This window comes from Mytilus trossulus, chromosome 5 (assembly GCF_036588685.1).
Source record: "Mytilus trossulus isolate FHL-02 chromosome 5, PNRI_Mtr1.1.1.hap1, whole genome shotgun sequence".
Classification (NCBI taxonomy): Eukaryota; Metazoa; Mollusca; class Bivalvia; order Mytilida; family Mytilidae; genus Mytilus; species Mytilus trossulus.
Genome location: NC_086377.1, coordinates 32,511,911 through 32,538,401, shown reverse-complemented (window position 1 = coordinate 32,538,401; position 26,491 = coordinate 32,511,911). Strand labels below are relative to the sequence as shown.

The 26,491-nt window shown below is 31.5% G+C and overlaps 1 protein-coding gene across 1 annotated transcript in view; it reads right to left on the bottom strand.

Moving 5' to 3' along the window:
* Positions 1-3,388: 3,388 nt before the first annotated feature.
* LOC134718771 (uncharacterized) overlaps positions 3,389-26,491 on the bottom strand; it is a 37,203-nt gene continuing 14,100 nt past the window's right edge. The window contains exons 4-11 of the mRNA XM_063581475.1: positions 22,431-22,532; positions 20,103-20,263; positions 15,327-15,446; positions 11,473-11,565; positions 10,131-10,338; positions 9,264-9,359; positions 8,227-8,427; positions 3,389-6,761 (exon numbers count right to left, since the gene is read on the bottom strand). Coding sequence (XP_063437545.1) covers positions 6,703-6,761; positions 8,227-8,427; positions 9,264-9,359; positions 10,131-10,338; positions 11,473-11,565; positions 15,327-15,446; positions 20,103-20,263; positions 22,431-22,532 — 1,040 coding nt within the window. The 3' untranslated portion in view covers positions 3,389-6,702. The remainder of the gene's footprint in view (positions 6,762-8,226; positions 8,428-9,263; positions 9,360-10,130; positions 10,339-11,472; positions 11,566-15,326; positions 15,447-20,102; positions 20,264-22,430; positions 22,533-26,491) is intronic.

Sequence of the window (26,491 nt, the reverse complement as noted above, 5' to 3'; positions counted from 1 at the left end):
AAAGATATTCAGGATTGATATTTTGCAAATTTTTCCATATGAAACAAATAGACTGACATGCAACGGGAATAATTTTGACGGTTATATGCAAAAAAAAACTGAATGCAAACAAAGTATACATTACGAAAAGCAAATGAATAGTAACCAGACGGTATGTAAAATCGACATAATGTTGTGCCAAAGAAAGTCTGCACAAATTCTCCAACTTACTATTTGACCTTTGTTTAAAGCAATGTTTGACGATTGAATGACTAAACAATCTTAACTCAATTTCCACATAGCTAAAACACAAAATGTAAACAAGCACACCTTTATTGAGTTAAATAGAGTGCACCCTTTCAGAACGCAAAAAAAAAATTGTACCTGAGGAATACATTACCTTCGCTGTATTTGGCAAAACGTTTAGGAATTTTGTTCCTCAATGCTCTTCAAATTCGGACTTTATTTGGCCTTTTTAACTTTTTGGGATTCGCGCGTCACTGATAAGTCTTTTGTAGACGAATCGCGCGTCTGGTGTTAATACAAAGTTTAATCCTGGAATCTGATGTACAGTAGTTGTCGTTTGTTTATTTAATTTGTACGTGTTTCCCGCTTCTTGCTTTTTATATAGATTAGACCGTTGGTTGTCCCGTTTGAATGGTTTTACACTAGTAATTTTGTTGCACTTAATAGAATATTGTTCGGTGTGAACCAAGGCTCCGGGTTGAAGGCCGTACATTGAATGGTCTACTTTTATAAATTGTTATTTGGATGGAGAGTTGTCTCGTTGGCACTCACACCACGTCTTCCTATATCTATCTATAATGAGTTTATCTATATAATAGACATGTATCTGTGAATGTACCAACCTCTATGGGAAATACTATTTCACTTTTTTTTTCTGAAAAACAATATTCTGATCTCTAACTTAAGAGAAAAATATTCTGTTCAATGAGATAACAAAAATAGATAATCCCCAGGCCTTATAGTGTGAAATGAAATTTTTGATTGATAGCGTCGATAAGTAAAAGAAGGTTTACCACAAAAGTATAAAACATGAAATTTAGATAAAAGAGAAGTGCTTTCTATATTAACGAAGTCGTTTCTATAAATAATCCTTTTTGGACTGATTGCATTTGATTGATTATACCACCAGAGCTAGAAATTGGAATAATACAAAACACCATGTCTGTGTTATCTTCTGAAATAGATATTAGTTTCAACAAAGGTGGACACTTTCACATCAAAATTTATGACTAACGCGATGATTGCATATTTTGAGAATTATACATTCTCCCGATATATCCTCGACATGTATTTATGGAATGTATGTGTCAAATATAATTTGATATATCTGGATGTGCACATTAGCATGTAACATTCTAAATAACTACTTCACAACTGGCTTAAAAGAAACGAAAAAAGTGCTTGTTAATATCTGTGTCATTGGTTCTCTTGTGAAGAGTTGTCTCATTTGCAATTATGATAGGATATTTTAAAGATATAGACTGGCTATTTATTGTGCAGAACCATACGAGTTTATTTTTATTGTTAGATAAAAATGAAAATATAAAAAAAAATGTTTTTTTCTTATCACTTAAAAGAGGGACGAAATATACCACAGGGACAGTCAAACTCATAAATCAAAAATAAACTGACAACGCCATGGCTTAAAATGAAAAAAGAGACAAACAGACAATCAATAGTACACATGACACAACATAGAAAACTAAAGAATAAAATTAAGTTATATATATTGATAATTGTTCAGTGTACGCGAAATAAGTGATATGAAGACGTGGTATGAGTGCATATGAGACAACTCTCTATCCAAATTGCAATGAGGCTAAAATAAACAGTTATAGGTAAGAGCGTCAGCTCATATTAACTAAAACAATTCAAACAGGAAACCAACGGTCTAATCTACATAAACAAAATGAGACACGAGAAATACTTATAATCCACATGAACAAACGTAAACCACTGAACAATAAGTCCCTGTTTTATTTATCATGTCAATTCAATCGTGTTGACAGTTTTATTGGATGTTGTGCTTTAACATCACTGTCTCAGGTAAGGGAAGGGTTTGGCGCATATTTTATTATTTTTACAGTTTGTTCGTCTTCTACTGACCGTGGAGGATGACCCAGAAATGAGACACTTAAAATCATATTAACTCCGCCATATTCTGTGTATAACTGTCCTAAGTCTAGAGCATGTAATGCAGCTGTCTTGTTGATTTCTGTCTTTAACATTTGTATTCGTTTGATTTGTTGGTTTTCTAGTTTGAGATGTTTTTTCCCGATTGTCATGTCGGGACTTTGTATTATTACAATTCAGGATTCGTTCATTGTTTAAGGCCATACTGTGACTTAGAGTTGCTTTAATCTGCGTCATTGGTGTTCTGGTTGATAGTTGTTAGAAGAGCATTTGCATTAATCAAGTATTTGCTGGTGTATCCATATCGACGTATCGTATAACACGATAGACTAATTTGTTAGCTGATTCCTATCATTCTAAACATGAGTAAGACCCTTCAAATTAGTATAATTTAAAATCTGATAGTTTGATATCCTGTATGATAAATTTTATGTTTCTACATGGATTTCAAATCATTTCGGATTTTTTTATAAAATATTGTCTGCTCTGTTTTCAATTGATAATAAACACTTGAATGTGATGAATGTGATAACATTATTGTTTCAGTTGAGGCGGTTTTGCAATCTTTATTACTCTATATTGTCTGCCGTATATTCGTGTTTGTCATAGGCGTTGTAGGTGTGTCTTTCTAATGCGTTTGACCCTTCTGCCTGTCTTTTTAAGGATTGTAATTTGATGTTGATGTTAATATCATATAACATATTTTTATTATGTATTTAATATTAAAAAAAAGTCATTGTGTCGCTCTATTACAATAATCTTTAAATATTTTATTGGATAATTGCCTTAATAAGAAACGCATTATTCCCTAATTGTAGTTGTTATCATATTTGTTTTTCGTTTAATTATTTTTGTTTTACATAAATAAGGCCGTTAGATTTGGAATAGATTTACATCTGGTATTTCGGTCCCTTTTTCACTTGGCTATGTGTTTTAGGACTTTTTCATTATAACAGGCGAAATGTTGACCTATATAGCTGTGAACCTCTTCATCCTTTGTTTGTGGAAAGTTGTCTCCTTGGCATTCACACCACAGCTTTTATTTTCATATTGCTTGATTTCATTTCGCCATTGACTTTCTTTAATAACATATATCAAACATTTTGAAAGCAGTGTGAAAGGAGTCATTTTCGCGCATTTTTTAAATTTATTTATACCAAAGAATAGAACTGTTTTTAACGAAACCATCTTTTCCGTTTCTCTTTTGAGTCCACAAGTTAGTGATTTATTCAAAAATGAAACTATGAAGTAATGTTTTATTAACTTTATTTAACAATAACTTCTCTCATATATCTTTCATTCAACATATAAAAATAACAACTTTAGAATATATACACATCACAATAGTTTAATGTTGATCTACATACCGATAACAGTATTATGTTGCTTGTTATCTAAATACCAATAACAGTTTGATGTAATGTGTTATCTATAGAATAATAACAGTATAAAGTTGATTGGGTGCTAGATATCGATAACACTTCAAAATTGCTTATTTTTTCTAATCGATAAAAGTATATTGGTATTTGTTATATCTAAAGATCTATAATGTTTGATGTCATTTGTATTCTAGGGACCAATTACAGTAATATGTTGATTGTTATCTATGAATGATAACAGTTGATTGGGTTTAAACCGATAACAGTACAATATTGCTTGTTATCTACATACGATAATAGTATATTGTCATTTGTAATTTCAACCCCGACATCAGTTCATCATTCCTTGTTATATAAAATTTCTCAATTAGTTGATTTTATTTGTAAACTTAAAATTGATAGCAGATCAATGTTATCTGTAATTTAAACACCAATATAGCATAGCGTTACTTGTTTCTAAATCAAAATGGTCAATTATAAATTAAATATTCAATAAGATGTATTATTTTTTCTTTATATACAATTTTGTTGGCACTCACTGACAAAATGATGCTTGATTTGACGTTTGGTAATAAAATGTAACTTTAATAATTTGAAACGAGATAACATAACCGTAAACAAGCGTGTTATTGTTTACTTAAAACATCACGAGGATCTCGAAATCGGGACATATTGAAAGATTTTTCAGAAACCTCTGGACACAACATATATCAATAAAATTTCAATAGAAAAAAACGTTAAATTCAATAAAAATCACATAGCAAATATCATAAAAAATAAATTTGTTATGTTATTACATAAAAATAAACATGAATACGTCGTGCGTCCAAAGCGCTTTCTTGTTTATATTCATCTAGAACGTTCAACCTAATTCATTTCAAAATCATTAACGTTTAAGACACACGAAGAGCTATATTACCAACAGAGTTATAAGATAGCAAAATTTAACCTGATTTAACTTTACCTATATGGCCATCTTGAACTGTTCAAACGAAAACTTAAAAATAGTGTTTTAACAAAAGCACGTAGCCAAACAAAAACTTCGACCAGCGAAAATTATTATTTATGCAAAACACTGTTATCGGCCTGTAGATATACATATCAGAAAATTTTCATATGAAGTTTTAGAAATCCCTTATTTGTTTGATATCCCAGATGTGAAAAATCATCCAATGCTATTTTGTTTGTAGGAAAGACAAAAATTACGTGTGACATAGTAAGTGTTTCCTTAGAGAACCAACTACTAAGTGTTTAGTTTTATTTCTGCCCAACTAGTAGGAACAACCCCCCTTTTTTATTGACAAAACAAATACAAAATAGATTTCTTCAAATTTGTTTAAATTTTACAAATTGAACTAGACATTTGACGTGGTTGTTAAAAAAACATCCCCAAATTTATTCCTTCGACACCGGTACTATCCGTACAAAAGTCTCCTTTGCATGAATGGACAACAGACACAAAATTAAAAGTAAGAAAAAAGATACGAATATTCATAGAACTTACAAAGTTTGAATTAACACGTACACATATTTGAGGGTTTGAGGTCTGATATTGATAAGGGCTTTCATTTCTGTCTTCTTTATTCGTTTTTCTAATGCTATTTTTCTCTCTTTTCTTGATTTTACCCATTTTGAAAACCCCATTTTTACCCTCACATATACATCCTTGTTGGTCATGTTTGTACAACACAGCCAACTCATTCAAACAAAATATATAAAGTTTCATAATGTTTTATTTTATGTTGCCAATACTGTATGCGTGGGGGACAGACAATCTCCGAATTATAAGATACCGATTTATATATATATATATATTTAAAAACAAAATAAATCCGAAAACCCCTAAACTTATAATCCAGAGCACAGAGTCATTTGAAGCCGTATCTCATAGCTTACAACTTTTAGTGTTCTTGGTAAAGATCATTTCAGGTCGGTATTAATTGATAGTTTAATATAGCTCAACATTACCCGTCTTATTTCGAAATCATTTATACATACATTTCATTATATGATACAGCATATATTAGGCAATAGAATTAACAGTATATTAATGATAACATTTACTTTTTTTATTTGTGTACATGTGTATTGCATCACCTCACAAAACGTACGAAAAATTATAATCGTTGAAAAATAAAAATTGAAAAAGTTGAAAACAAATTTATAAATTTCGTGCGTTCGAAAATCCTTTCTGGATTTACCTTCATTGGAAACGCCCAAACCAAAACATTCGAAAATCACGAATGCGTAACAACACAGCAATGGTATGCCATATATGCTAAGTAAGGGCCTAAAAAAAAGACAAATGTATCTCGGATCAGTTTTGCCTGAAGGATTTGAAACCTTATTTTTTTAATAATTTCTAAATCTATAAACAGGGCATTTAAATAAGTATATAAAATCGAGTCGGGTGCCTTGGCCATGACACACATTATACATAGTAAAAACAATATACATTTGGAACTTCAAATACACTTGGAGATAATGACAATATTAGTCTTACTGTTTTCTAAATATTGATAAAATAGTGTAATTTTCGCGTTCGTAAAATATGACGTTTTTCCTTCAAAGCATGCACAAAATAGCCGTCTCTATGTTTATTTAGCGTAAAGTGACTTCAAATTAACTCTGATAATTGCAGAGTAAAATCTACGCTATAACATACACTTTTCGAGTTTTCTGCAGTTCCATTAACTTTTAGGATTGAATGGACGTCATTTGTTTCGACTCGTGCAAATTTCTTTACTGGTCTCATTTGGTGTGAAAAAAAATCAATTTTGTTTCTACACAGTATATATACTTAAAAAATTTAGGATTCTATAATGATCATTGAAATTTGATTCAAACAAGCCATTTTAGGTAACAGCAAATTCGAATGACGTCATAAAGCGCACATTAAAGGAGCAACAGAAACTCGAAATGGCCTTCTGCTTGGATCAATTTATTGTATAAACAAAACATAATAAATAAAATCAATCACGGAAAGATCTGTTATTTCCGTGTCTTCCGTTTATTTGTGTTGTCGCAATATTTTTTCCCGTGTTATGAACTGCCGAAGGCCATCATGAATATTCAATGTATGAACGAAATTTACTTCAGAGACTGTAGGCAGTACTCGATAATCAAAAATGAAATGCTTGAAACAAGCTTGTTAAAAATTAACCCAACAAATTTTGACAGCAGTTTACATCTTCAAGTGTTTTAAGTCTTCCTCCGGTTTCAATTCTTCTGCCTTGCTGTCATCTAAAAATTAAAAAAAAATTGCATTTTTTATTATTATTTTCAAATTATTACATCGGTTAGGAGCAATAATTTATCATTATTTTTATTTATATAAAATGTAATTAGTGTTTTAACTCAAACGAATAATTCGTAATAACAATGACAAAATAACATACACAAATGTAAGTTATATACTAGATTCATATTATGCGATACATTTATTAGTTGTCATTGTTTTAACAATATTGTCTGCTTATGCCATTTACTAATAGTACAAATAAGTAACACCAGATGAAATTGAGAATGGAAATGGGGAATGTGTCAAAGAGACAACAACCCGACCATAGAAAAAACAACAGCAGAAGGTCACCAACAGGTCTTTAATGTAGCGAGAAATTCCCGTACCCGGAGGCGTCCTTCAGCTGGCCCCTAAACAAATATATACTAGTTCAATGAACGCCATACTAATTTCCAAATTGTATACAACAAACTAAAATTAAAATAATACAAGACTAACAAAGGACAGAGGCTCCTGACTTGTGACAGGCGCAAAAATGCGGCGGGGTTCAACATGTTTGTGAGATCTCAACCCTCACCCTATACCTCTAGCCAATGTAGAAAAGTAAACGCATAACAATACGCACATTAAAATTCAGTTCAAGAGAAGACCGAGTCTGATGTCAGAAGATGTAACCAAAGAAATTAAACATAATGACAATAATACATAAATAACAACAGACTACTAGCAGTTAACTGACATGCCAGCTCCAGACTTCAATTAAACTGACTGAGAGATTATGATTTCATCATATGAACATCAGACACAATCCTTCCCGTTAGGGGTTTAGTATCATACCATCATAACATATATGAGAAGAACATCATCCGTGTCATGGCAACAACTGGTTTTTTAATAAATGGGTTTAGTTCCGATACAAAGACCCTATAAGTGAATCAATATTAACGCCAAAATATGCAATCTTTAATGACCTGACAGCAGTATCGTAACTATATCCCTTCTTATTAAGTTTATTTAAAGGTTTTGTTAGTTTCTGAGGTGAATACTGACACCTTTGTGCTTTATACAGAATATTTCCATAAAAAAAATGGATGTGAAATACCTGAACGCATAAGAAGTCTGCATGTTGAGCTATATTTAAGAATGATGTCCTTATACCAATGATAAAATTTAGTAAATGTTTTGACTAGTTTGTGATATCGAAAACCCTGGTGTCATAAGTTTTCAGTAATACATAAATTTCTCTCGTAAAAATCTAAAATATTGTTACATACACGAGTGAATCGTACAAGTTGAGATATATAAACACCATAAGATGATGACAAAGATGCATTTCAATAATTGATAGGTTTATATTTGTTTGAATTTCGTTTTGTATTTTTGTATTATTTTTAAGATAAAGTAACTGCCTTCCTGTCTTACTTACTCAAGGGTAGAAAAAACACAACAATTTATTCCTATACATACCTTTGTCTACTGTTTCGTCCTCTGAGTTTTCTGTTTTATTCTCCTCGTCGCCATTTTGTTTAACTTCCGCACTTTCATCTATGTCTGCAACTTTCATTTGTTTGTTGTCTGCTTTGTTTGTCAACAAATCAGCATAATACGGTACTTCTCCTTGAACATCTGATGTCAGTCCCTCGATAATTTCACTCGTGAATATGTCAACTGTCAACAAAACAAACGTGATTAATTGACAGCAACCCAGCGACAAAAATTACCAAAAGATATTTAGAGGGCAACATACAGTCTTCAACAGTAAACACATATCCAGTTTATTATTTATATATAAACAAGAATGTGTCCTCAGTACACGAAAACCCCACTCGCAATATCATTTTCTATGTTCAGTGGACCGTGAAATTGGGGTAAAATCTCTAATTTGGCATTACAATTAGGAAGATCATATCATAAAGACCATGTGTACCAAGTTTGAAGTCGATTGGACTTCAACTTCATCAAAAACTACCTTGACCAAAAACTAACCTGAAGCGGGACAGACGGACGAACGGACGCACAAACCAGAAAACATAATGCCCCTCTACTATCGTAGGTGGGGCATAATAAAACATAAATAATAAAAAAAAATCAACATGTCTTTAGTGTTTCTTCAACCCTCTGACATTTATTTAGGTTTTGCATTTTATACTACACAAATTAATGTATATATTGAAACTACGTTTAAGAAAGTCAAATTTTACTCGACAAAATTAAATTTGTATGTTATCAATAACCATACGTTGTTTTCCTTGGTAAAAATTGCCATCGACGAACATATGTTAATTTTCATCATAAGAGGGTCTGAATGGACCATACACTAGTACCCAATTATTCCTTATAGTGTATCCCCAATTTGTTTCCTATTTCTAATTATTTGATTGCCCTAAGTTCTTTATATCCTCGTCAGTTTTTCACAATTCTGTAAACCTCAACCAAGAGCCCCATATATTATACTGTAGGAATATTTCATACAGTGGTTATCGAACAATAGTTTCGTAGCCTACCTAAAATATCTCTCATTTGTCCAAGATCATCAGGGTTGTCGTCCTGTGATACACTGTCCCAGATCTCACTCAACATGGTCTCAGCGTCTCTATCTCCTGAAAGGATAAGCAATAATGATTATAAAGTCAGACAATAAAAAAGATTGTAAATAAACTCTTCATAAATAACAGGATTGACGCGCGCGATTCGTCTACAAAAGACTCATTAGTGACGCTCGAATAAAAAATGTTATGAAAGCCAAATTAAGTACGACGTTGAGGCGCAATGGAGACCAAAAATACATTTACAATTTGCCAAATGGAGCTAAAGGGATCTATTGCTGATGCAGAAAAACCTTAGTATTTCAAAAATCCAAAGTGTTGTAAACAGGTAATTAATAATTACAATACATGCATGAACATATATGTCATAAATGAATGATATTTCAAGTCAACACAGAAATGCTGACTACTAGGCTGGGGATACTCTTGGGGACATAAAACTCAACCAGCTGTGGCAATGTTTAGCTCGTGCTTATGTGTAAGCGCTTTTATTTATTTGTGCCTGGCAAAAAGATAACTGAAAACAATACAATAAATATAAGGTGTCAATCTAAGAAGACTAAAAAGAATTACGCCCATATGAGTTTTAGGGAAAATATTGGGTTTTTGAATTTTTACACAACAGTCGTCTACACTTTCTCATAAGATTACATTGTAAAGTAAGCATTTACTTTAATGAATGGCAAGTCTCTTAGCCATCAATCCAGATCGCGTTATAATTTATTAAAACATGTCATGTTTGTGTGACATCAAATCATGAAATGCCAAGGAATGGTCGCCATAGTGTAACTACTTGTATTTTGTATACTAGTAAATAAACAATACCTGTCAATACAGTTCTGGTCAGCCATTCGTCCATTAGTGTGTTAACAAGGTCACTAATTCCGTTTCCCTCATCTACTTCAGGGAGCATATTTTGTTGTGTGTCAGCACTTCCGTAAGGCAGTAGTTCGTTGTAATAATTGTAAGCAGGTAGTACTTCGGTCGGAAGCATATTGTCTTGTGATTCGTACCCAGTGTTGTATAAAGGAACCTACGAAAAAATAAAAATATCATAATTGAGTGTACGGCTTTATTCTTTGATATGAAGGTCATTTTTCTCTATTCTCGATTTACTGTCCGGTTATTGTCTTTTCTTTATGTTTTTGTACCAATTTGACCCTACTCTTCATATTCATTTGTATTGCCTGTTTTTCCCTACGCATTTATTTCTTTTGTTTATTATTCTCTGTTTTGTCCATTATTTTCTTTCTATATATCACCTGTCGACATTTATAATGTAACATTAGCGGCTTATAATAGCTTTTGATCAGATATGCTATGTGCTCTAGCAGGATTAGTATGAATAAATGCAACAGAAGTATACCGCTGTTCGAAATTCATAAATCGATTGAGAAAGTTGAACTTTTGTTATAAAAACATGTTGTCTTTTTTAATGCTATTTACCTCATTAGAATCAGAAAGCATTGATGCTTGGACAAGTTTGTTGTAAACAGATATCTTTTTAATACTATTGACCTGATTAGAATCCGAAAGCATTGATGCTTGGACAAGTTTGTTGTAAACAGATATCTTTTTAATACTATTTACCTGATTAGAATCCGAAAGCATTGATGCTTTGACAAGTTTGTTGTAAACAGATGTCTTTTTAATACTTTTTACCTCATTAGAATCAGAAAGCATTGATGCTTGAACAAGTTTGTTGAAAACAGATGTCTTTTTAATACTATTTACCTCATTAGAATCAGAAAGCATTGATGCTTGGACAAGTTTGTTTATAAACACATGTCTTTTTAATACTATTTACCTCATTAGAATCAGAAAGCATTGATGCTTGGACAAGTTTTTTGTAAACAGATGTCTTTTTAATACTATTTACCTCATTAGAATCAGAAAACATTGATGCTTGGACAAGTTTGTTGTAAACAGATGCCTTTTTAATACTATTTACCTCATTAGAATCAGAAAGCATTGATGCTTGGACAAGTTTGTTGTAAACAGATGCCTTTTTAATACTATTTACCTGATTAGAATCAGAAAGCATTGATGCTTGGACAAGTTTGTTGAAAACAGATGCCTTTTTAATACTATTTACCTCATTAGAATCAGAAAGCATTGATGCTTGGACAATTTTGTTGTAAACATATGTCTTTATAATACTATTTACCTCATTAGAATCAGAAAGCATTGATGCTTGGACAAGTTTGTTGTAAACAGATCGGACATTGTCTTTGTATTCAATGGCTTGTTTTTCTGTCATCTGAAAATAAATTCACCAAATTACGAATATCCGAGGAAAATTCAAAACGATAAGTCCCTAATCAAATGGAAAAACCAAAAGCTCAAAGACATCAAACGAATGGACAACAAATGTCATATTCCTGAATTGCTTAAGACATTTTAGTAAGAAGAAAATGGTGGATTAAACCTGATTTTATAGCTAGCTAAACCTCTCACTTGTATAAAAGTCGAATACAATTATAAACGTTTTGTTTTTTCTAATTGTCAAAATTAACGGATGTTCTTACTGATTAAAAATGAACAATGGATGTTGATAGACAGCTAGTCTACAAATTTATGTAAAGCGACCTCTTAACACAGAATTGGTCATTGATATATTTTCAAAATTAAGCTAACAAATGTACGTAAAGCGACCTGTTAACACTGAATTAGACTATTATAGTTAGAGCTCACAAGTTTACAGTGACCTATTAACACATAGTTTGACATTCATTCTTTAGATAATGTTTTTAATGTTATAGTCTCTTATAATATTCTGTATATAATGGCTCTCTTTTTATATCCATATATTTTTACATTAAATGTAATGTTATATTATATATTTTTGAGAGATGAGATAGACTTAAATAACATATTGAATTGAAAAAATTGAATTCATAGTTCAAGCTGACAAAGTAGAATTTTTACAGATGGAACAATTATACATCATCAATTTTTATTTTGTTCTAATATTGCAAGCTCCAGAGTATCCCAAAGTGTCTATTCAGTTCGATGAGATAAATATTGATACCTTTAAATAAACTCATCATAGATACCAAGACTAAATTTAGTATATACGCCAGACGCGGGTTTAGTCTACAAAATACTCATCAGAAACGCTCGAATCCAAAAAAGTTGAAAAGCAAATAAAGTACGAAGTTGAAGAGCATTGAGAACCAAAATTCCTAAATTTTTTTCCAAATACAGCTCAGGTAATCTATGACTGAGGTAGAAAAGCCTTAGTATTTCAAATAATTCAAACATTTGTAAACAGTAAATTTATAAATATAAACATATAAATAACAATTAATGTCAACACAAAAAAGTGTTGACTACTGGGCGTTTGATACCCTCGGGGAAATAAATCTTTATCAGCAGTGGCATCGACCCAGTGGTTGTAAATAAATTCACCATAGATAGCAGGACTAAATTACTTTGATTATTTCAGTTTTAACTGGTTATTGTCAATTGAAGAGAATTATGTAACTAAAAAGAAAATAAAGGCAGAAAAATGCGCTGAAACAATAAAGAAATGAAAAATATAGCCCCTTCATCAACAAGACTAGAGAATTAATGATGTTAAATAATAAAGAAAAGAGAAAAATGGCAAAACTAAAAAGCATAAGTAAAATGGTATATAAAAAAGTTAACAATAAAGAAATCTAGGACCAATCATTCAGACTGTCATGGAACTATCATTCAAAACAATTATAAATCATTCATTAAAAAAAAAAATTGTTAGAATTATGTAGCTGTTTTATAAAGTAAATATTTGGAGATGACTGGCCAAAACGATACAGAAATAGACATTATTTCATTATTTATGAAATTTAATGAAAACAATAATATGCAATAAACTCATTAGAGAGAAGAACTAATCAACGTTATGGCTTAACAAACAACGGAATAGACACCAATATTGATAAAATTGTCCATATATAGAATCCATGTGGAATTACCATCTCAAATATACTACAGGTCAAACGAAGCACGTTATCAAATTACATCGCAAACGATGTTTAAAGTCAGATATAGAATATTATTAATATAGCAATATACAGGCTTTTCTCTTGGATGGCGAGATAATAGTTAGTATATATAGGTCACATAAAACTCTACAAATGTTGGGTGAAATGTGTTGTTTTAAAAATAAATTGAGAAAATCCACGAAAATGTTCATCAAGATTTAGCATCTGTGAAAGTTACACAGTCATCTTGTAATAATGGAAATCATATTTGTTGATCTCCCTGAAGCCATAACGTTTACTTTCATGTTTTACCAATAACTCTATCCATTCATATGCTATGAGGCGTTAAAATGTATAAAAAATAGGTTTTTGAGCTATAAATATATATCTAGATCAAAATGTGTTACCAATAACTTTACCCATTCATATGCTATGAGGCGTTACCATGTATAAAAATTAGGTTTGTGAGGTAATATATATCTAGTTCAAAATGTGTTTCTTGGCTGCTGGTTACTCCGTCAAACCTGACAACGTACAATTAGATAAAACCACAAATTAAACAAGACGTTCCATATATAGATCGTAACTGTTGTATAATAGCCGGAGCCAATCCTTATTTGTAATTATATTAGAATAACTGAAAGATAATTTTAACGGGAAAACGTCATGAGAGTATAAATCATGTTTTCTTGTTGCTATCTGAGCTAAATATGGTTACAGATTGTCAAATTCATTCATCATTTTGGTCGGAAATACGTTTTACAATTTTAATACTTTGAAAGTAATCTATCAAGTATCCGGTTAACTCAGATCAGAAATCAAACTTCCATTCAAAGACCGGATATAAGATTTACGACCTAAGGCAGAACTCCTTGAATGAAAAAGTAGGACATAATTGAACCAGAAAACGCAGCAACATTTAATCAGAAGAACTTTGATTGGTCTTATTTAAAATGGTGTAGTCAATAAAAGACAATACAACAACTTCAATTTCCGGAATGTTGAAATGAAACACTTTCTGATCAAGATTTAATTTCACAATCTAGGAGGAAATTAGATACTACCAATCCCAATGGCATTGTGGGTAAACTTCATTTAAATTAAATTTTTGATATGATAGAGATATAATTATATATGCATTGGCTCAAATGAATACATGTTTAAGTCTTATATTAAAATGAAATGTGCTTTCATATATGATACAGAAACAAATGAAAACCAGATAATTATAATTGATTTTATGCTAATATAATTTAAATCAAGAATGTGCCCAGAATACACGGATGCCCCACTCGCACTATCATTTTCCATGTTCAGTTGACCGTGAAATTGGGATCAGAACTCTAATTTGACATTAAAATTAGAAAGATCATATTATAAGGAACATATATACTAAGTTTCGGGTTGATTGGAATTCAACTTCATCATAAAAACAACCTCGACCAAAAACTTTAACCTGAAACTGGACAGACGAACGAACAAACGGACGAACAGACGCACAGACCAGAAAACAAAACGCCCCTCTATAATCGTAGGTTTGGCATACAACTGAATTCGTCAATTTCTTTTTGTAAGGACATTTTACATTAAGGCATATGTTGTAGGCATCAAAATGCATACTTATTTAAGATAATTATGAATTGACATTACCAGGCGCACACAGTTAACGCATGCCTTGACATGCTTATCAGGCGCATGTTGTTAGCAAATTGACATAATTAATAGGTGCACGTAGTTAATATGAATTAACAAGTACTGGTAGATAAAATATGAATAGACATAATTAACAGGTGCACTTAATTAACATTTGACTTGACATTAAAAACAGGCGCACGTAGTTAAGATATGAGTTGACATATTTAACTGCGAAAAATTCGTTAGTAAAGCTCGAACCAAACAAATGAAAAAAAGAGAGCCAAATAAAGAACGAATCTGTGGGGCTTTGAGAACCCAAAATTTGTGAAAGATTTTGCAGAATAAAGCTTAAAACAATTAGTTATATATACTAAAAACTGTACAGAGGACAACACAAACACGACAATACAATACTCACAATAGATGCATTAACCAAATCTGACAAAGCTTGTGTTAGTTCTTGGAAATTGCCCGTTTGGTATAAATATTTAGCAACTTCAACAGGAGTAAACTGAAATGCGTCACTGTAGTCTTCTTTCTAAAATAAAAAAAAAACCAACAAATGTAATTTCATTTATTTTACAATGTACAACTTGCTTTAATCTCTTTTCTTATAAATCAGACATTTGTACTACATGTATATATAGCTGTAATGGGGTATGATAAGCATGAGTATTTTAGCTTATGAGAATATACACGAGTGTTCAGTAGTAAGGGGGTATACATATGATGAATAACTAGTCCAAACTTCGTTTATGATTGAGGTATGATATAATGTACATGCAGTTCCCAAATTCAAGTTTGTTTTTACATTTGAGAATAATTCAGTATTTTTAGCAACTTAATTAAAGGCGCACTAGCTATTAAATTCATGTTCATAGAGTTGACTAAAATTCTTATATTTGATTTATAACAATGTAAAACAATTATCCACACGATCAAATGTCTAAACTTAACAATTTACAAGGCAAGGGCATGGTAATATGTAATTTCGTTTCGTGTGTATTTTAGTCTAGAAGCCATCTACTTTAAACTATCGAGTTGACCTCTGATGAACAGACGCGATTTAACATAAATATAGATATAAATAGATTTAGCAACTCCTGCAATTGGATTTTTGTAGGTCTGTTCAATTTCATATTATAGATTAAAAAAAATTATATTTATCATCGTTTTGACCTGTATTAGAATTATTTTTTGTGGATCTAATCAGTCAATCAAAATGATTTACTTTTGTTTTACTTTCAATGTTGACATTCTTTTCCTTAAAATACATTTACACGCACAATGCATGCGTTATCTCTAGCTAAGGGGTTAAACTAAAGTTCAATTGAATACCGAATACAATGATGTCGAATTATTCACTTGCAAGTGATTCATTCATCATCAACATTTCTGAGATTATTTTGACCAAATTTAACCATATGGCTGCTAAAAGCGAAAAAGTGTTTTATTGTTTCACTTTCATTATTAATGATTGAACCAAAAAATCATATTTTATGTTTTTATATATATCTTGTAGCTAGTGCCTCTTTAAGTATTGCGGTTGTCCACACTGTTACGGAAATACCTCTATTATCACCTTATAAAACGTCTCTTTTACTGTTAACTATCTGTCAATGATTCTACGTTTCCTGACCTTTTGCTTAACTGCTGTCGTTAGATGAAAGCTATATTGATTATTTACCTGATCTCCTTTGATTTCCACTTTTAGATATTAAAGAACCTCAATGCGTGTTTTCTGCATTGATTAATTTTCGCTATGAAATTCGTTTATTCTTTGAAAATAATCTTAATTAATGTTTTAATAGAGTAATTTGAAATAAATAAAAAGGCATTGCGGGAAAACGTCACATTATAGCTTACTTATTCCAGTATAGCGACTTTACCTTAGAAAGCAATCTGATTTTAGTTTGAACAAGCATCGTTAATATATCTATTTATAGCACCAAGTAGATTTTTATTAATAGTGATGACGCATGAAGCTGATTCTAAAATCTCGAGACTCCTACGTATACTGGCATGATTTCCGCTATGGTTGTCAATTGTAATTTCAGACACGATCGATGGACGGTTTCTGGAAACAGTTTCTGTCATTAGTTTTTATGTTTCTTAATTTAAAGTGCTTCTTTTGGTATCTAAATGGCAGTTTGAAATCACTACTCATGATAAAAACACATACTTGGTACTGTAACAGGTTTTTTTTAGCCTGACAATTTACTTTCATGAAAAAAATTGTTCATACACAAATAACAAGTTTGACAAAGTTTATTGACACAATTGTTTATGTTCAAATAAAAATCTTGACAACTCAAATCAATGATTGACAGATTATAAGATATTGAATAAATTTTACTGTTTGATTCATTTCAGAGTAAATACCGAGGCGACACCATATTAATTCTGTTTTGATAGTTAGCGATTACTGAATGCTTTTCAATTACTGTTGTGTCAAAAACATTTCCGAACGTTTCGACCACTGGGTATTTTGTCTCTCTAAAATGTTTGAACACAGGCTATCCTGTCTTTCTGAACTACAACATGTAATCTTCCACTGGCTTTATCATGTATAGATATAGGAAGATGTGGTGTGAGTGCCAATGAGACAACTCTCCATCCAAATAACAATTTAAAAAGTAAACCATTATAGGTTTAAGTACGGCCTTCAACACGGAGCCTTGGCTCACACAGAACAACAAGCTATAAAGGGCCCCAAAATCACTAGTGTAAAACCATTCAAACGGGAAAACCAACGGTCTAATCTATATAAACAAAACGAGAAACGAGAAACACGTATATATTACATAAACAAACGACAACTACTGTACATCAGATTCCTTTTTAAGTATTTGCTATGGCAGTAGTCTGATAACTTCTCGTGGAGGTGAGAAATTCGCCGTTTCAGAATCTAATGCATCATGGGTAATATTCTTTGGTGTACGCTGCGACGCCATCTTGTTTCTAAGGACGCTGTACCATTTAGCATAGCTGGTGTAAAAAACGTCCATAATAATGTGTTGCAGATGTGCCGTGTGCACAAATACCTCTTCATAACGCAGTCTTTTGCATCTTTATTTGTCTTTTGGTTAATAAAAGACAACAGTTATTGAGAAACCTATTAAAAATCTTAGTACTTTAATCACGGGTTTCTTAATAAATGAACCCATTATAATATTACAGTTAATGCCATCTGAAAAAGTATGACGGACGCTTCAAAATTGTAAAGTTTTATTTTCATTTTTGAACAGGCCATTAAAGAAGAATACAAACATAAGGAGATCTGATGTGGTATGATTGTCAATGAGACATAATTGTTCAGCAAAGATCTGATGCTGTATACATTAACAACTTAAGTCTCCGACGGACTTCAATAATGAGCAAAATCATAGTGCATGGTAAGCTATAAAAGGCGCTCATATAACAAATGTAATTTAATTCAAACAAGAGACCTAACGGGTTGATTTTTCTCATTTATAAAGTAAAACTTTATGATAGAGACATAATACAGCAACAAATGACAACCTCCTGACTTGGTGTGTACTAACATGAGCAACATGACAGTTGCCACATGTGGAGTAGGATCTGCTAACCCTTTGGGAGCACATGACATCACATCCAGTATTTTGTTGGGTTTGTCTTGATAAGTATATTTTTCTATGTTGTGATTTTTGTACTATTATTTGTCAATTTGTCTTTTTCTTATTTAGTCACGGTGTTGTTAGTTTGTTTTCGATTTATGTCTTTGAATGTTCCTCTTGTATCTTTCGCCCCTCTTTTGGGACGTGCACATACAGAGTTATGTGGGATGGAACAAAAACCTGTAAGATAATTGCTTCCTTTCTGACCTTTGATGAAAACTGTGCCTAACAACAAACAGTTTCGCTGCTATAAACATTTCCTGTTTTGTATCTATCGCCCATTAAATACGATTTAATTGAATGTTTGACAATATAAAATCGGTAATTTATTTACAATTGCTATTTTCAGTCTTTACAGTTTAAATTGAGTTTGAATAAAATAGCAAAATCAATTATTCAATTTATGTAGCTATTTTGATCTTCAAACGAAAATCCGATAATGTTAGCTCATTTGTTTTATCAAAATAACACCCACATGTTTAGAGTTTATGGGAAAAGTACCATCATATGCTACATTGTAGCAGTTGAATATTAAGATAATAAAGAAATACGTTTCATTCATGGTATTGATTTCAGCAAGTTAATTTACGTATTTTTAGTGATTGAATGTTATACGAATCTATCTGTATAGCAATTTCTAGAAACTTAATATCAGAATTATGAAAATTACTCCGAAGGTATTGAATTTAAGTCCGGTTGTAAATATGAAGTTGTAACTCTTAATCCAAGCACAATGTATAAAATTTTAACAATTACAAAAAATGTAAAGGTCAATAACAAACGACAACCACTGAACAACAGGTTTCCGTGTCGGGTATTTGACAAGATTCTCCACAATATAGCTAAATATAGAGTCAACGATTACCGGGTTCTACATCATATTAATTTAAGGAGGTACCAAACACTACAGGGAGATAACTCTGTAAATTCAGCTGAACGTTTTAATTACGTTGTGTTGTTCAGGGAATAAAAAGCTTCTCAATGATCAAAATTAGTATTTTGTCAAACTGCTACATAACAGTGTAATTTTTCTGATAAAATGCTTTGTTCAAATTTTTTAAAATTTTTATATTTTTGTCAAAAGGTCAAAGAAAATATATATATTCAAAATTTTATGAGAATTAAACGAGTCAAATTAATTTTAGTCAAGGTGTTGGGTACCACCTGAAAGATAAAAAATCATGTAATCATGGGCCCTTTAGTAGAAGTTAAAGATAATATTTGTGAAAATTTTGAAATTATTAACGGTCTTTTCCCGCCAAAAAAAATTGTAATCAAACTCGATTAGTAAGTTTCTCTTTACTTCTCAACATTACTTTACACTGCACACAGAGAACCAATAATAACCAAGAAGGGAAATAATTCGTATTCAATTGTAAATCCTGTAATTAGAAAATTACATTTGGGGTTTTCAAATATCATCGGAGTCTTAAAAAATCTGAATACATCATGGATTCTTGGATTGATAGTATCGTTAATTTCATGCCGTACATAGTGTACCTATAGTATCCAAGATAGGTTAAAGAAAAAAAGACGTGATAAAAAAATTAACTTACTTCTAAAGGAACACTCTCGATACTTTCTGGTTGCGTTTCCAGAAATGTTTTTTCTATATGTTCTGATGGTATGTTTATTTTCGTTTCTGTCATTACGTCGCCATCTTGTTTTGTTTCTTGTTTGATATCACTGACAAGGTCACCAGTGTCTGGATTGACAACTAGAAAACAAAAACTTAATTCTTCAGTATTTTTATTTGGTGAGAGTTATCTATCTTTTGAATAATTTTATCCGCCATATTGCTATATATATGTTCCGGACCATATGAGTATTTGGACCATACGCGTATGGTCATGACCATATGGGTATATACTCATATGGTCCGACCATACGCGTACGGTCGAACCATACGCGTATGGTCGGGGTAATTAACACTCTGTTACACTCTGTTACAGTTTACTTTTTAAGCTTATAAACTATTCATATGGTATGACAGTTCATCAAAAAGACGCTGTCATATAGATGATTTTATTATTATATTATAATAAAAATTAGCTAAATAAGAATTAGAAGTTTCACATAGTTAATTTAATTTTATTTTACTTTGCGAAAACTATGATAAACACATTTTATACCGATGGTCATATTCGATTTTTTTTTATTACGAGTAACTTAAATTTCTAGAACTGTTTCACAAGATTGGAAGGCACTGGAAAGAAACATAGTTTATTTAATTTGTCTTGTGAATATGGTGTATTGCAGTCATGTTACGATATTTGAGATCTATAGCTTTTTAAAAACATCGTAGACATATCGAAATGGCCCAAGACCTCGATATCACTGTACGCAGCTACAAAAAGGCTAGCTTTTCCCTCGCAAACAAAAGGTGTAAATGAAAAGTATCGTGCACAACCAAGACTTGCAAATGCAAAAAAGTTATGAATACCGTGTGGAAGTTAATGTCACCCAAGCCTTCCTACTAGAATGTAATTAGTGATGAAAACTAACTATGACATCAATGTTTAATTTTTACGTAGTATTTGAATTATAAAAATAATACACTGTCATGTTACCATCTTTGTTTTTAGATAAAGTTTTTGTATTACTGAAACTTTTAAATGTAATTATAAAAAAATACCTATATGGTCAAAATACTCATATGGTCCAGCCCGTCAATAACCAAACGAGTATTATACTTATATGGTCCGACCATACGCGTATGGTCGGACCATATGAGTATACGCATATGGTCATGAAAATACGCGTATGGTCCAAATACTCATATGGTCCGGAACATATATATAATATAAGGAACTTGAATACAAGACATATAGAAATCGAATACCTGGATTTAATATTTACATTTTTAGAGTACAGCTGACATAATATTTCAAAATTATGGATTTTATTAACTATAAAATCTGTAATGTACTATATTATATAGGGTGTTCGGGTAATTTCCATTGATAATTGGGGTACCATAAATGGGTTCCGTTTCTTATTGAGTGTTGATGAATTTCCAGGAAACCGAATTAATAAATAGATGAAGAAAAATAAAACCAAGTTCTTTTTATTCTTTTATTTACGTATGTATACGATGGAAACTTCTCATATTTTCCTGTTTTATATAATTCTATTTAGAACTTTAAAGTGATAAGTTGTTTACTATTGCAATTTTCATTGTGTACTGAAAACTGAATTTCGAATTGTTTATAAACGTGTTGTCCTATATAAATCACTTCGGATTAATTCGACCTTTGATCCCATACGCGCATATTATACGTGTATCATACATGCTAGTGTGAACAAACACAAATAACAATCCAACCACACTGTTATAGTAATACCCAGTGAGTATTTGTAATTAGAAATTCAATATTCAGAGTGTCGGAAGTTTTATCCTTAAAGGAAGGAAATACACTTTTAAAGTTAACGATTTGGAAAATAAAATCCAAAAAGGATGTTAAAAACGAAATTGCAGTAATTTGAAACTGATATTTCCTTACTAGTTTCCTTTGTTATTTGAAATGAGGAAATTGGAATGCTATTGTCAATGTTAATATGCATAATGCCGGCTTATTGGGTTTACTAGAGCGTAACACTTCATAACATGATAAAACATGAACGAATCGTTTTTCATAAAACATTGATTTTTCTAATGCACATGTATTCAGTTTCAATTTTTCGACTTTTTCTGATTTTTTGGCTTAGTCATATTATTGTATAAATGTTCGAATCGAATGAGATTTTCAATAGTGACACCATTTAAAGGGAAAAGAACGGATTTGTTATGTCCATGCATGGTAACTTTTAGTTTTTCTTTATAATTTTTGAAAACTCTCTTGAAAACTCTTTAAAAATCCACAAATTTGCATAATTTATGTTACCTTTTTCTTCTGCTTGCGATTCGCTGTTTTCTTTTCCATTTAAATTACTGTAGTGAAAAGATTTCTGTTTCTGCACACCAATGCTATGGGATAATCTTTGTGCTAAAAATAGGAAAAAAATTCTTTAAAAAAAAAGACACCAAAAATATATACATACAATTTTTGAATGTACTTGTATACCAAAACGGTTACTAGATGTCAACCTGTATATTTCCTAGGCCTGTCTAAGGTGGTACCGAACACTTAAACTAAAATTAATTTGGCTCGTTTAATTTTCTTAAAATTTTTACAAGGTATTAATTTTGACCCTTTGACAAAAATATAAGAATTTAATTTTTTTTTCAACCAACCGTTTAATCAGAAAAATTACACTGGTTATATAGCAGTTTGACAACGTATGGACACAACGTCATTAAAACGTTCTGCTGATTTTACAGAGTTATCTCCCTGTAGTGTTAGGTACCACCTTAAATAAATTCAAATAAACAGATATGGTGTGATCGACAATGTGACAACTATCAACAAAGGATCATACGACGGAAATTCAAAACAACAGAAAATATATATGTACTACATTAGGGAAAAAATGTTTTTTTATAACCATAAAGCATCTGTTTTCATTCTAAAATATATTTGTGACGTTAAAAGACGTCATTTCTCTAACACCTGCTGATCTGAACATAAAAAGACTGAAATAGTACCATGCACGTATTTTTGATAGAAAAAAAACATTCACCTTATATAACTACGTATTTATATATAATACTTTTTTTCCATATTTGAATATACAGGATATTGTTCGTCCATATTTATAACTGTTCGCGTCATTAGAGAATTCATAATACTGTATTTAAACAGACGAACTTATGTAGCCTTTACTAATTGAATAGTGATAAGGCCAGTGACGTATGTTACTGTCATTTTATGTATGTCAGTTTTTTTATGTCGATTTTGTTTACATCACATTCCCTGCTAATGGAGATTGAATAGGAATACGCTTCAGCTTCTATGTTAATAACGTCAACAATTCAATTACCACTGATATGCTTACTTGATTGGTAACAACATTATATACATTGTGTATTTAGTATTCACAACATTATTATGAAAAAGAAAGAAATGGACTATCAAAAAATAAAAAGACAGACACGGACAGAAATTGTTCAAAAACACATAAAACAAGTCTTTTACAGTTTATAATTACACATGATATGAATGATACACATACACAACTAAAACCCAATAGAACATGAGCATTAGATCGGGTTCTGAAAAGGATAAACAGTTGGTGTTTCATTCTAGTGGCTCTCATCATTCTGGTTTAACATAACATGACGGCTTTCGTGAAACCTTCGAATAAATTCCCTCGTCATCACCCTCCATAAGTTACACGTGCGCCATGTAATTACGACGTTATACTATTTTTTTTAGATGTGCGTCATGGAATGACCTATTTACATTATGCCGGTCTTAGTGATTTTAAATACTCCTGGTTAACCATGTCCATGTAAACTATATAAGAAAGGCGAAATTTCAAAACTTGTAATTTCAATAGTACACGAGGGCAACAGAATAGCTTCTTTATTCTATACTATTTTTTCACAAGTGCGTCATGGAATGACCTATTTACATTATGCCGGTCTTAGTAATTTTTAAATACTCCTGGTTAACCACGTCCATGTCACGAAGAAAATAAAACTCACGTAATTTCAAGATTACAAATAGAAGATAAAAACCAAAGATATAAAGCATGATATCGATTCTATTCAACGTAAGACAGTTTTCTAGAATAACCTTCAAAGGGTATTTTGCTACATTGAAGCATTCATCTTGTCAACCTGATGCTAATATGACTTCAGTAACCTGTCCTTGAATCTCCGATTAGTAAAATGACCAATACGTTCTCCATTGTTGGACCATAATACCATAACGACAGCTTACGGACCATTGTTGTTTAGAATTAACCGTTCGGAGGATGTTAACCCGGAAATTAACGCTTATTGGATTATTCAACTTATTTTCTTTCGGAAAGCCTCTGTTTTTATTAGATTTTTTTATCGTCAATTTAGCTCAAATGTAATTTGCACAGGGAAGTAAATTGAAGCTACTCTTTCTTCCAGAGGCATTAGAAGATATTTATCATCGATTTTTCGACGTTTCCATTGGTTGTCATATACAGGATTTGAATGCGAGGTCGTGATTGTTTTTTTAAATTGTTTTGCGTCAAATCAAATTTTCGAATCTACCAGTCAACCAGTACGAAAAACAAATCACAAAAATAAAAACAAACTCATTAACACCTCCTCAGTATGCATATAAATTGACGCTTATATGATTTCAGTATAATTTCATCTTACAAAGCTTTATACTTTTTAAATTGAATTTTCTAAATACTTTTGTACTTGGTCCATACTTTACAAATTCAACAAAAAGCGGACGTAAACCAAATAAAAACGAACATTAATCAGCCTTCGAATGAGTTGAAGTTCAGTCACATTTATTTATATGAAACAAGTTTTAAACTGTTCCAGAAAAAGAATGCATGGGGATTCGCGAAACAAGCATTAAACTCTTCCATAAAAAGAGTGCATGAACATTCGCGAAACAAGTATTAAACTGTTCCACAAAAAGGATGCATAGGCATTCACAAAATACAAAAAATGAGTTGTGATATAATCCTGTATTCACATAAGACCAATTTATCAATACAAGTGTCAACTTGTGCTTCAGTGCGCACATTGTCCGCAGCGCGACATCAGTAATGACAGGAGGCAGACACAGGAAAAATAAAATAAAAAAGCTTATGAAAAATAAAATTGAGTTGAAGACATCTATAATACTAAATGAAGAAATTAGTTTATATTTGTCGTGTCTTCATCTTCTAGAACAATGGGCCATTCCAGTTAATTTCTGAATGGTGGGGATGGATGGGGAGAATTTTTGTTCATACGTATCAGAAAAAAAACATCATGAAAAACTACTTATCAGATCTATAAATTAAGACCTATCAGATGTAGAGTTTCTGTTCATATTGGGTGGATGGGATTTCATGGGGAAAAAAAATACCTATCAGAATTTTTTACTGCAAGGATTGTACCCATTAGAATTTTAAATACAATATAAGATAATGCATGATACGAAACTGTCTACATTAAAAAGCACCCCTTAGATCTGACATAGACATTTTTGTAACCCATAAGATGTAATTATTTTAACAATTTCTTGCTGAAAGACCCTCAGAAGATTTTGCATATAAGTGTACGTGTCAAATGAAAAAACCCAAAATTTCACCCCTAAGATGTATAAATTTAACACCTCTCAGAGAGGACCATCCATCCCCTTTTAGCATATATCAACTGGAATGGCCTAATTCAACCAATATGACTGTCTATAAAATTGACTGCTTTAATGTTTGTAATCATATAGCCTTTCAAACTTTCTTATTCATTTTTGGCTGAAGGGTATTCCAAGAAAGCGCTCCAGTGTCGTATGTCTTTTCTATCCTAAAGGTACGTTAAAAATAAAGGTGTAAATTTGAAAAAAAATGTGCAATTTTGGCCAAAATTATGATATCAGCTGTTTCATGTGGCACCAGTCTAAATCAGCAATACAAAGCATGTTGTCGGTTATTGAAGAAACCTTTATGAACTACTTTTACATTGTCTTATCGGGGCCTCTTATAGCTGACTATGCGGTATGGGCTTTGCTCATTGTTGAAGGCCATACGGTGACCTATAGTTGCTAGTGCTTGTGTCATTTTGGTCTTTTGTGGATAGTTGTCTCATTGGCAATCATACCACATCTTTTTTTTTATAGCTCTGATAGAACACCAAGTTTTTACGAATAAAATGTTGTAAAGACATCAATTGTGCTGTAAACAAACATTGCTCATTTTTGAAGGTCGTACGATAACCTTTATTTATAAACTAATGCGTCATTTGGTCTTTGTGGGAGATTTGTTCCATTTACGACAATCATACCACATATTCTTATTTTCATATTGTGATACATTTAATGGAAAACAGCCACAAAACCTCCCACGTGTTAACGCATTGTTCTTC